Source organism: Cyprinus carpio, chromosome A1 (genome assembly GCF_018340385.1).
Source record: "Cyprinus carpio isolate SPL01 chromosome A1, ASM1834038v1, whole genome shotgun sequence".
In the NCBI taxonomy this organism is placed as follows: Eukaryota; Metazoa; Chordata; class Actinopteri; order Cypriniformes; family Cyprinidae; genus Cyprinus; species Cyprinus carpio.
The window spans coordinates 25,801,904-25,814,383 of NC_056572.1; the positions used below are offsets into that span (position 1 = coordinate 25,801,904).

At 38.5% G+C, this 12,480-nt stretch overlaps 1 protein-coding gene across 1 annotated transcript; it reads right to left on the reverse strand.

Annotated features, from left to right (window-relative positions):
• Positions 1-318: 318 nt before the first annotated feature.
• LOC109092004 (reticulon-4 receptor-like 2) lies at positions 319-4,608 on the reverse strand. The gene is made up of 3 exons (XM_042759579.1): positions 4,326-4,608; positions 3,384-3,610; positions 319-3,138 (listed from the first exon to the last, which is right to left on the reverse strand). Exons 1-3 carry the CDS (start codon positions 4,381-4,383, stop codon positions 2,047-2,049), a joined length of 1,377 nt encoding a protein of 458 aa, XP_042615513.1. The 5' UTR covers positions 4,384-4,608; the 3' UTR covers positions 319-2,046.
• Between the last annotated feature and the right edge of the window lie 7,872 nt (positions 4,609-12,480).

Below are 12,480 nucleotides of genomic sequence, written 5' to 3' on the forward strand. Positions count from 1 at the left end.
AAAATATTGAACAGCTCATTCTTTCACATTCTTACATTTAATTGCACATGATGCATACATTCTGGGTAAAAAGGTATAACTAATGCTTTGGTCATCTGTGAGCAACCTCACAAACATGGTCACTCGAGAGCACCTTAAGGCAGTTTGACCTTACCCGTTCAGCTGAGATATACATTGACACATCATAAAAACATTTACAAGACGTAAATATTTCATAGAAACATCTGTGGGACAGAAATATCAGTATTACTTGTTTCAATACTGTCTCAGGGTAAACACAAAACAGGATATTGCTAGAATTAACAGTAGATCAAATAATCTTTCTTATCTTTACCTATTGTTTTAAGGAACTTTAGATTGCATTTCTCTTCATTAGCATATCCATCCTTTATCATCCATCTCTTCGTCTTTACCGCCCACATACACCTCTGCTTTCTGTGCATTTCTTTTTCTCTTTCTCTCCTTTTCCTTTTCTCTCTCCTCTTGTCCTTGCCCTCTCTGTTTGTTTTCCCTAAAGCATTTTGATTCTTTATAGCAATTCGAAAGAGGAGGAATAGGCAAGGACCACCAAAGAAAGCCATTGCCTTCAGCAAGCCCACCAAGAGCAGCCCAGTCTGTATTTGCACCTTATCTTCTCACATGTTCATGACCAATGGTAGACATTAATCTGAATGTCGACCAATCTGTCAGTAAGTGCATTTTTCTGATTTTCCAATCAGCTTTTCCACAGTAGTCAATTCATTTCAAGAAACAGTCTTTCCACAGTGTCCTTCATATATTGCCTTGTCTTGGATTCAGTCCTAGTTTTAGCATTTTGCCAAACCCTTTTGTTTTTTTGACTATAGCTGCAAGCGGTTGACTGGTTTGATTTAAAATCTATACTTTAAATGAGAAAGGATGCAATTTGCTAGAATATCCAGATACAATCCGTTACACTTGAATTTGAAAAGAAGAATAAACAAAGGAAAGTCTTGGAACAATGTAGGTAGTGTATTTTACAGCAGTGACTCAACATATTAACAGTATTTTGAGAGACATACAGTATAAAAAAGAAAAAGAACATTCACACACTCTCACGTCATTGATCTTTCCATGCACTGACCATAGAATTAATATCACAGATGTTACTCGCAGTGACATTCTTGGCCATTCAGAACAGTGACAAACATAAGGCCTTTCATAGCGTTATTTACAGCTCCCTCTCCCAAGATGTCATATTTACACAAGTGATAATTGCTGTCATAGCTGGTGGGTGATGTAATGAAATCTTTCGCCTTCTCTTGTGCGTGCTTTCTGTCTCTCCTGTGCATGCTTTCGCTCTCTCTTTGCATCTTAAATTAGAGGTGTATTGCAACACTTTCAAATTCATCACTCCATTGTGCTTTGTCTATCTTGCTTCACTGCTGCACGCCGTTCCTTTTGTGCTTTTCAAGCCCTGAATGATTTTGAGACCCTTCTGTTATAATAGATGAAATATTACATTCGATCGCTGCATTCCAAAGGGAATCAAAAGATTTGCTCACTAAGCTATTGTTACCAACTAACTACTGAAATAATGGAGCTGTAGCGTTGTTGGAAAGAGGGTGTCATAGTGACATCACAAGCTATAATTACAACTATCATAGAAGCACTTAAGAGTGGCTAAAAAGTCTAAAATCATACAAATATTGTACGTAAACCTAAGATGGAAATTTCTATCCTCTGTCTGCACTGACTGTGACAGAGATGGCTTAGAATACACTTGTCCTCCAAAAAAGAAGGACCGAGTATCTGCCTAACTGACCAAGCCCTCTGAACAGCTTTCATTACTTTCCATTAAGGGCCTGCACTGCCCAACGTTCCCTGCTTACCCACTGTATCCTAAATCAGTCTAGTGCCCTCTAGATACTAGGAACTAGAGGCTCAAACTGAACAGAACAAAGATACAGGTGAGGTTGATGGTAAACAGGAATCAAGGCATTGAAGAGTTAAATTGAGCAAACAGGATTTTTCCTCCAGAGAGGAGAAAAAATGAGGGGGAAGAATGTTCTTCTGAGATCGACAAATTCAGCCAAACAGGAGATGGATGCAGACAGTCAAGACAGACATGGAGAGTAGCAAAAGGACAGAAGATGAGGAACGAGAAGAAGAGGAAGATGGTGGCAGAGAGTCGAATTCGGGAGGGCACTCAAGCTCAAAGCAGCGTAGAGAGGTGATGCCTGCATCTTCATTGCCATAGTTGGCCCAATACTCTTCTGGGTCAAGCTTGGGAAGAAGAGCCTCTTCCTCCCCAAGCTCATACTTTGTGGATGTAGATGTGATTGAGGGATGTTGGGACTTGAAGGGGTATGCCTTGGTCTCAGAGCTCTTCTCAAAGATGCCCTTGGAAGTGCTGACTGGCTTGTGCTTGGAGAACCACCAACGGGTCTTGGTGCTGAAGGTGGTGGTGGTGGTACCAGAGAGGGAGCCGGGGTCAGGAAGTGGGCACAGGGCGAAGTCCATCTCCCTCAGGAAGCGCAGGTCCTCTCCACGACGAGAAGCAGGTGAAGCGCAAAGAACCTCGGAGCTGGACAAACGGGCACCTCTGAAGAACTCCCACAGGGGACGAGCCTCGCAGCCGCAGGCCCAGGGGTTGTTGTTCAGCCGCAGGAACTCGATGGAGGTGATGTCACGCATGGCCTGACCGGGCAGCTCTGCCAGGGAGTTGTTGAAGAGGAAGAGCATGGTGAGTCGGCCCAGGTCCCGAAAAGCGCGGCGATTGACCTGTCGGACCCTGTTGTCGTGCAGCAGCAGACGGTCAAGGTTAACCAGGCCACGGAACACATTCTCGGACAAAGTGCGGATGCGGTTGCCATGCAGGAAGAGCTGGCTGAGGTTGATCAGGTCAGCAAAGAGATCGTCCTGGATGAAGTGGAGCTGGTTCTCCTGCAGGTAGAGGAATTGCAGGCTGTAGAGCTTGTGGAAGATGTCATGGGGAAGGGCAGCCAGCCGGCAGCGGTGCATGTGGAGGCTCTGGAGCTTCTCCAGGCCACGGAAAGCTCCACCCTCAAGGCGGTGTAGGTGAGGGTTGTCACCCAGATCGAGCTCCTCCAGATCACGCAGCTCGCTGAATGCACCGGCCTCAATCCAGGTGATGTTGTTGGAGAAGAGCCACAAAACCTGGTATGTGATGAATTGGAAAGGAAAGGAAAGGAAAGGAAAGGAAAGGAAAGGAAAGGAAAGGAAAAGTAGAGAGAGGAAAAGGTAATGAGGTGAAGATGTTGAGAAGAAATTCAAAATTAGTAAATAAGACAGTCAAAAGGACTGGTATCTCATAAATATACTCTCAAATGTATATTTTAAAAAATGTAAATATTAAATATTTTATTCTGTCCCACACATAGAGCCTACATACACTTCCTTACCTGTGTGCCAAAAGCAAAAGACCCCACTCTCAGTTCTGTGATGCGGTTGTTCTGCAGAAAAACGCGCTGGGATTCATAGGGCATGCCGTGGGGCACAATAGTGAAGTTCTGCGCCTGGCAGCTCACTGTCATGGGGGTCGGGTAACACACGCACCGGTGAGGGCAGTTCTGCGCTGGCACGGGTTTTACCACGACCAGCCAGACAACCAGCCAGAGCGAGAGAGCGCCTGATGGAAAGAGAGGAGCGCGTCACATCACAAAGTCATAATAACTAACGCGCAAGTTCCCTGCTCAATGTCTAGAGGAGAGCTCTCCAAATCTTATATACCTTAATTCATGATAATAAAATTATCTGATGTTGAAAAATTCTCGAATCTCCAAATGAATTTCTACAAATGCAATAAAGTGTTTTCATCATTGTAACAACATATTGGTTTCCGTCCATTTACGTTGTGACAATAACTTCTCTCATTAACACATGATTTTAGAAGTTTTCGGATCTTTAGCTCATAAGGAATTCAGTTTGAAGTGGTCGAAAAAGTGCAATTGAACTTATCATTGCAGGTTGTAATTTTGATTTTACTTACAAATTTAATGTAGCAGTTTAACATTTTTACAATCCACCATTCCGAACTATCTCCCTGGATCTAAATGTCAACTTTAAAATGTTAAATATATGCATACATTTGGTAACACTCTGAATAAAATCATAATTTAAAGCACTGAAACATAAATGCAAAACATTTTACGCATCAAACAAAATATATTCTAACCATCTATAGCTGCATAAAACCAAGCATTCTCGAAAACCAGTTTGATCATATTCTAAAACCTAAATTATTTTCAATGCATTCATTTCCATTACTTAGAATACTTAAGAAAGCTGAGCATTTCAAAAGCAAAATCACAATAAAGATGAACAGAGAAAAAGCAGAAACTTACTCTTAAAGCTGTGCGCAAAGGAGCTGCGTTGGCTCCGCGTAAAAGTTGATGTTTCCATTCCGAACCAAAGCCGAGAGCGAGTTAGCCTGAGGAGTTTAGCGACTGATTCCCTGCTATCTCCGCTGATGCTCTGGTTCCCGAGTCGGAGCGACTGAGAGAGTGCCGAATGATGGGTCCCGGGCTCAATTTATACACGAGCGCAGCGCGCGCCTACGGCTGTGGGCACCACGGAATCTCTCCTACGTCACCAGTCGGGTCAAGCCTAAGCGAGGGTGGCAAACGGAAAAGGCGGTGCGGATAGAGGAGGGGAGGGCTCTTGCGTACCAGTTTGGACAGAGGGAAGTCGGACGTCTTAGCTCAGAGTTACGATTGTGGCGACGTAGTTGAAAAGGGCGGGGGAGCGCAGGCACGGCGCCCGGTAATGACTGAACTGAGAGCATGCGAGGAGGAGCGCACGAGGCACATGAAAGAGGCACACAGCTCGTTTCTTGGCTTTGCATGTGCGTCCCTTTGGATTATGTTGTCCTCCGCATTATCAACGAGACGCCTGAATGAAACAAACGCATTGTTTATGCTCTAGGGACACAAGTCATGACTTTTAATATAGAATTATGAAGCTTTAACACTTAGCTAATCGTTAAAGGATTGATAATGGGTGACTAAAGAATGCAATTACTGCCACTTACTGGAAGGAAAGACAAACCAATACCAAATTTGGTTTCAGCATCTCCTATATGGGCAGCCTCCTGGAATCAGCCAAACTATGAGCCATTTTCCTTTGAGTATGTTATTTACTCCAAAGCTTTCTGCGTTAAAGATCTAGGCTGCATTCACAACACTAGTTCATACAAGCTTCACACAGAATCATTAAAACAATCATTAATTACATATTATGTGAAAATGATATACATTGCTTTAAAAGTGTTTATGTGAAAAATGCTTCAATTCCTTTGTAACATCCATGTAAGGAATAATGTGAAGTCAGCCATTCATTATCTTTCCTCACTGACCAATCAGAATCAAGTATTCCAGAGATCTTTGTATTAAACAGACAGACAAACTGAAAGACAACAGTAGATCCGAGGATGTCCATGTTGTTATTTAGCACCTCCTCCATTCGCTCATGTTCTGGACACCTCTTTCTTTTCCTCCCTCCCTCTCCACCTCCACAAAAACACAAGATGACTGGATGAACAGGCTTTCCCCGCTCCACCTACACCTACTAGCTGGACGTGTGAGTGTGTGTGAGGGTTTTCATGTCTCATGTATATTACCCTATCGCCAACAGTCAGCCGACTGAATGCCATGACTGACAGCTTCTGGGTTGTGGTACAGTTGTGTATGCAAATGAATTACAAAGCAACAACAAAAAGACTATGACGGAGGAAGAAAAAGAATAGGAGGAAATACAAAGTGTGCTTGGAAAGGGGTTTTGAGTTAAAAGCAAGGCAAAGAAGCCACACATGACTCATAGATAGTGGAACGAGAGGGATATGGGACTGCACAGAGGGATGTTGCGCAAAAGGCTTGATTAGTGTGCGGGCCAGCAGCCTAATGCATTAAAGCTGTATCCCTGTAGTGTTCCAAGAGTGGCTTTGTAGTGCCCTAAGGGAGTGCTCTACAGTGGCAACCCACATATAATGACAGATTTGCTTTGCCCTGTTGCATAGAGATAGCAGAATAAAATCAGTACTGATAACTTTAGAGTCCTGCGTCATGAACCTTAATAGTTTGCTGTGCGTTGGAGAAATAATGGAGGGCAAAGGGGAGGTTTGGAGGAGTCTGATCCCCAAATTTAATGGAAATTTTACCCAAAAATGAAAATTATGACATCATTACTCACCCTGATGTTGTTTTAAAACTGTAAGACTGTGGAACACAAAAGAAGATTTTTATTTATTAATTAAATTTTTTAATGATGAGTACATGATGACTAAAATTTCATTTGTTTGCATATTCTTTTAAGAATTTGTCTACTTTAAAGGAGTCAAATAAAAAGGTTTTGGGGTTGCACTGACATGAAGAGATGCACTCTGTTTATTGACTAACTATCAGCTGCAAACTCGCATTCAGATCTGCTTTTATCCAATGAACGACTGATGGATAGAAGCAAGCCCTGATCATTCTTTTCTTTTTCGATAGACTGTTTCACTCAGATGTATGCCACAATATGAAAGAAAATATCTGTCACTATTAATGTTTCATCACAGCTTTAATTTACTAGCACCTCAATGTTAAATTAATTTATGTGTTAATCATACAAAAAAGACACACACAGGAATGAAACATAATTGACTGACTATCCATTCAGGTTATCTCTTACACCCAGATTGTATTTTGGCAGCTTGTTGCATTTCTCTAGACACAGTGAACTGCCAAAATACAATTTAGGTGTGAGAGACTAACATAAATGGATCATGCCCTAAAATTGTCTATAAATAATATTTTTTAAAGTCATTTTTCACCTACTTGAAATGGAAATCCATATTTCACTTAGGAATCCATGTTGTTTTAGTATCATTGATGTACTATGACTTTTTATTAATATTTAGAATTATGCTTTGTTTTTATTTAGTTTTTACTTTAATTTTAGTTAACCTTTTAGTAATTTTGTTGTGCATTTTGTGCGTCATTTTAATTAATTTTTGTAAATGAACTATTATTATTTTTTCAATGTCTATATAATTTATTTATTTATTTATTACTTTTAGTTTATTTCGTTTGTTGGTACCTCAAGTTAAACTAAACAAAAAGAGAAATGTTGTGATAAGTTTTTAAATATTTTATTTAATCTCAGTAAAGTTTATTTAGTTTCATGTTGTTTTTGTTTTGTTTTTTTTGTTTTTTTTTTACTTAAAACATCCCTGTTAGGAATGAAAACAAAGTAAAAAAAAAGGAAACAATTTTTTATTTAATATTAAGTCTATCTATTGTTTATATCAGGAAGTGCAGTGAGGAATGCTGTATTTATGTACATTATGGACTAAGCTCATATACTGAGGCTATCACTGTTCTCTTCCTGCGTAGTAATTCCCTTAGCTCTGCTTGTCTGGATACAAGAATAGTTACAACAAAGCCCAGAGTGCTGTAATCAGGTTTCAGGAGAATCGAATGATGCACAACCACAATCAAATGTTAAAAACCCCTGTGGTACCTTCACAGTCCCCCTTTACTCTCTCTCTCTTTCTTTATATCTCTGTTTCCCCTGCTTGCTCATTATTTCTTCATTCTTAAACTCTTTATGTCTTGCTGCTTCTGTCACAAGGGCCAGTAATGTGTGTATATGTGTGTGTGTGTGTTTGTGTGTTTGGGTGTTTAAACCCAGATTGTTCTGGATCAACATTATAGATTTGTTCAGTGTACTATTCATACAATATGTGCAGCTGTGCGAGCTGAATAACAATTCTACTGTCTTCAATAGGGCAGCTTATTGCTTAACTGAACTTGTTTCATAAAGCACAAACTTTATACAGTTGTTGAACTGAACTGAACCAGCACTGGACTGACTGGAACTGAATAATGAATAATGAATAATTTGCCTCTGGTTTGAAGTTTGCATCAGTTTGATTCAGTTACTACAGCTCCTTTGAAACAATCTCTACTGTATAAAGTGCTATAAAAATAAAGGTGATTTGAATTGACACAGTATGTGAGTTTTGTGTCTGCACAGATCACCCTAATGAATGACTACATTTGACAAAATGTGACGTATACAACAGAAGACGTGTGAGATACTGAAAATTTTGTAACTTTTCAAATTTGTAAAAAAGACTTTTACACAAAATCACACTAAATCTAGATGTGGTAGTTTTGTGGTAAATGAACAAAACAGCCTGAAAATGGATTAATTTTAAGAACTTAAGTAATAAAATGCATTAAATGTCCCTTCGATCTCTACAACGCAAACATCTCAACTGCTATTTGGTTCTTGAATTGCTGTTCTTTTGAGATTTTTTAAAATCAGAACATAGATTATCTTCTATCTTAAACATAATACTGGGAACTTTCTAAAGACTGGTGGTTGTGCAACTCCTGTAACCTTAATAGCTTGTTTTAACAATTAAGTGTGAAATTGGTTAAAAATAAGAATTTAAATCAGCAAAGTGGACTTTATAAAGAAAAAACCAATGACAGAACTCAAAGACACTGGTGTGTTCGTTTTTCTACCAGACTACATTAACCAGCAAGATTGGTTGAGCAGCTTCACCAGAAAGAATATGATGGTTTGTCAGCTACTGTGTGTGTGTGTGTGTGTGTGTGTGTGTGTGTTGTTTAGGACCTTAATTCATTTATATATTCACATATTTGAATTTGTCTAAAATTCTAATGTGGTAGTATCAAGATCCTGTTAATGTAAACTGTCATCACACTTACACTCATCAATTAATTCCATGAATATTTATGAATATTTACAGTCTATAGGTGTAAATGACTTCTAAATATGCTATCCATGTTTAAGAATGTCTGTAGCGGCAAATATAATGGATGAAGTGTCTCTTAGATGTCTCTTAAATGACTCTTCTATAATTGTCTCTATTAGACGTCACTTGTATGACTACTTAGAAAATCTGCCCCTCTGAAAAATAGCCCCTCTGAAAATGTGCTTTGATTGCTTTGATTAGATGAAATCCATCTTAGACACATTCACTGGGCTTCTCAAAACAAAGTGTCCACTAGAGATTTGGCAGGAAATTGATGCTGCTGTTGACTAGAAGTGTTCATGTCGGCTCAAGTGGCTCATCTTTAAGACTGTAAAATATAATGATGATGTTGCCTTGACTGTGTAAGAAAGAATTCATCCAGGGCTTTACAACAATCGCAGGTGGATCATAGGACTAAAATAGTGAGAGCCACTTATTCAGTAAATTCACAGAAAGACCCAAATCTCATACATGAGTGTTTCTTCAAGTGGACACTTTGAAATTAAATGTCCTGTAATGAATATTTTGTCATTCTTTCCCCCTGAACAAACTACATTTCCACCATCAAATATCAAATGTTCATTTGTATTTTTGGAATAAAATATCAGACTCCTTTATCTTGTGAAGGCTAGTATTATAACTATAGGGCCTAAGCTTAAAGTACATATTTACAAGTGATTCAAGTGATATTTCTCTCGATTTTTCCTCTCTTCACAGATCATATATTTTTTTATATTTCTCATACTTCAAGTCTCATATTTCATCATTTTCTTGCCCTTCACCAGCACTTGTGGGTCCTTGGTAAACAAGTGCAAATAAAACCTTTATTAGTAGCAAAATTCTTGGTCATATCACACCAGAACTGAGGGACAGTCAGAATTTGTGTAAAAGCTAAAAATCATTTTCACACAATAAATGCTATAATGAGTTTATTTTGATTCTGCATACAATAATTAATATTTTAAAGAGGATCACATTAAAACACTTTTTTTTTTTATTAAAACATAACTGTTTTAATGTGACTTAAGAAAAATAGAAAAAGTTAATAATTGTTAATAAAAATGCATAAAAGGGACATGAAAGTGCTCATACTTATAGAAGCATCCTTTTGCATCTGGAAAGTTCTTCAGCCTAATACATCACTGCCTGCTATGACAACACAAGATTATAATTAGATAGGGACTTCAAGTCACGCTTTAGACAAAAAGACTACGACAAGCTGTCAGACTTTTCCTGTCTGTCTTGACAGAAGCATTGTATTTGGTTAATCGCTGTGTTTCTTTCTCCTCTGCCTACTTACAGACCCACTTCCCCTCCGTGGTTCTCATACTTGTATATGCTCTTTAAAACAGAAGTCATGCACTCTGCACTGGCCATCATTTACTGATTTGATCTATTTTACCGTTACAATGCACAAACTGAATCTATTAAAAAGTGTTTTGACTGTATGAATGTATGAATATCCCCTTACAACTGCACAAAATAATAACAAAAATGTTTTTTTGAGTATTGGTGGACTGTAAGGTTAAGGGTTAGTAAGAATGTGTGTTGGGGAACCATCAATGTAATATAAAATGTATAAAATACAAAGCAGACAATCAGCTAATGACTGGTAGTTGACAAATAGTTGTAAAGTACGTAGAATGTGGACTATCAAAATAAATAGTTGTGGATGCTGCAGTTTGTATTTTGTTATTTTGGTGTTTTGTTATCTAATGCAGTGTAATTCATACATTTTTAATAAATTCTTAGGTGTCCAAATAGTTGTTAAGGACTGAGTAAATCAACCTGTAAAGGTACAGGATTAAGTATACAGTAAGTTGGCTGTAAACATAACACTGAATGTGTCACAATTAAAAAAAAAATTATGAGTTTTCTTTTAGTTGTGTGTGATGACCATAGACTGTATAAAAACATGGACTCAGTGTTTCATTATCTTTCAGTTAAAAAAAAAAAAAAAAAAAAAAAAAAAAAAAAATGGGCAAAGAGGCGGGAGCTGGTTGCTGAAGCCACACCCACCTAGCTCGGCAGTGTCAGCAGCGGCAATCCACCTGTCACTCAAGTGGCCACGCCCTTAATTATGCAGAACTTTAAGTCTTAATATAATTTAAACTGATGAGTTATAAAAAAAATTCACCCCCCTCACAGTTGTCATGAAGGGCAAAATTATTTAAAATTATTTATTAATTAAAAATGCCCAACTTTACAGCAGAAAAAAACGTTTACAGCCTGCTTCAAAAATGATTTTGGTCTATATAGCTAATTTTGCCCTTCGTGACAACTGTGAGGGGGTGAATTTTTATAACTCATCCATTTAAATTATATTAAGCCTTAAAGTTCTGCATAATTATGGGCGTGGCCACTTGAGTGACAGGTGGATTGCCAATGCTGACACTGCCATCGAGCTAGGTGGGCGTGGCTTCAGCAACCAGCTCCCGCCTTTTTGCCCATTTTCGATTATCCGTGAGTGAGGCGTGGTGATGCGCTGCCAAGATGGCGACAGCCCGCTCCGCTCACTTTGAGCTTCAAAACTGATCTTCAGGAGTCTATGGGTGATGTCATGGACACTACATCCAGGATTTTAGAGAGTCTATGGTGATGACATCAACCAAGCAGAAAAATAACAAATAAATAAATAAAGGCAACCTTGTGGCGCATTCAGACGCTTTGTGTTCAAATGCCTGATGCAACTTTGATTTCATTTGAAAAGCTTTTATTTCACATAGCGTACTGTGGTTTGTGTCACCATTGTACGCCATGCTAAGAATAATACAACCATGAAAAGACATCCACGTGATTCAGTGTGAATAAAGAGGCTATAAAGTGTTCATCTGACTCTCTCAGATCTTTGTACAGGGCGAGACAGATTATTAATTATGCATCACAAAGTGCAATGTGTGTTTCTAGTACACTAAGAAGCCGACGTCACTGATGTTTTTGTGAAGCATTTCTTGTAAAAAGTCTGCATCACTGCGCTGTGGTTTTCACCCTTAGTATTTCATCATAATACAGCAAAATAATTTATATACTCTAGCTGTTCTATCTTACCTTTCTTTTTTACCTCAACTCAATTAAATAATAAATTATCAATTATTAAATATAATAAAACAAAAAAAAAAAAAAAAGTACAACTTAAACACTAGACATCTGTATCATCGTCTGTGACCCAATCATTTGAGAACCACTTCTTCATATAGGCTAAATGCATATCTACTGTATAGACATCTGTCTTTATATAAATCTATAGCCAGCTATCTATATTTACATCTATCATCATCTATCTATATCTTTATCTATAGGCACATATGTGTACTTGTCTACATCTCTATCTATAGACACCTAACTATTATCTACATTTACACATCTGTATCTCACTATATGTACGTCTAGGCACCCATATATATCTACGACTACATCTGTATCTGTATCTACATCTATATCTACACTTACATCCATGCGTATAGCCAACTCTTCACTCCTTTAGTTCTTTTTGCAGTTGTTGCATAACCCTGACCCACATCTTTTAGTCCATTTTTCTGTTATTTTCTCACTTGACTCTTTCCTCTGTCACTGATGATCCACGATCACTGCTGAGTGTCTGCCTTCATTTCTCTCTGAATAAATCCCTCAAAGCACAGTGGACCTACAAAAGCAGGCTGTCTTGCTCTCTGCGTTTCCCTCTTTCTGTTTTTCTCTCAGGCACATTACTTCTCTCTGGCTTTCTCTAACATGTG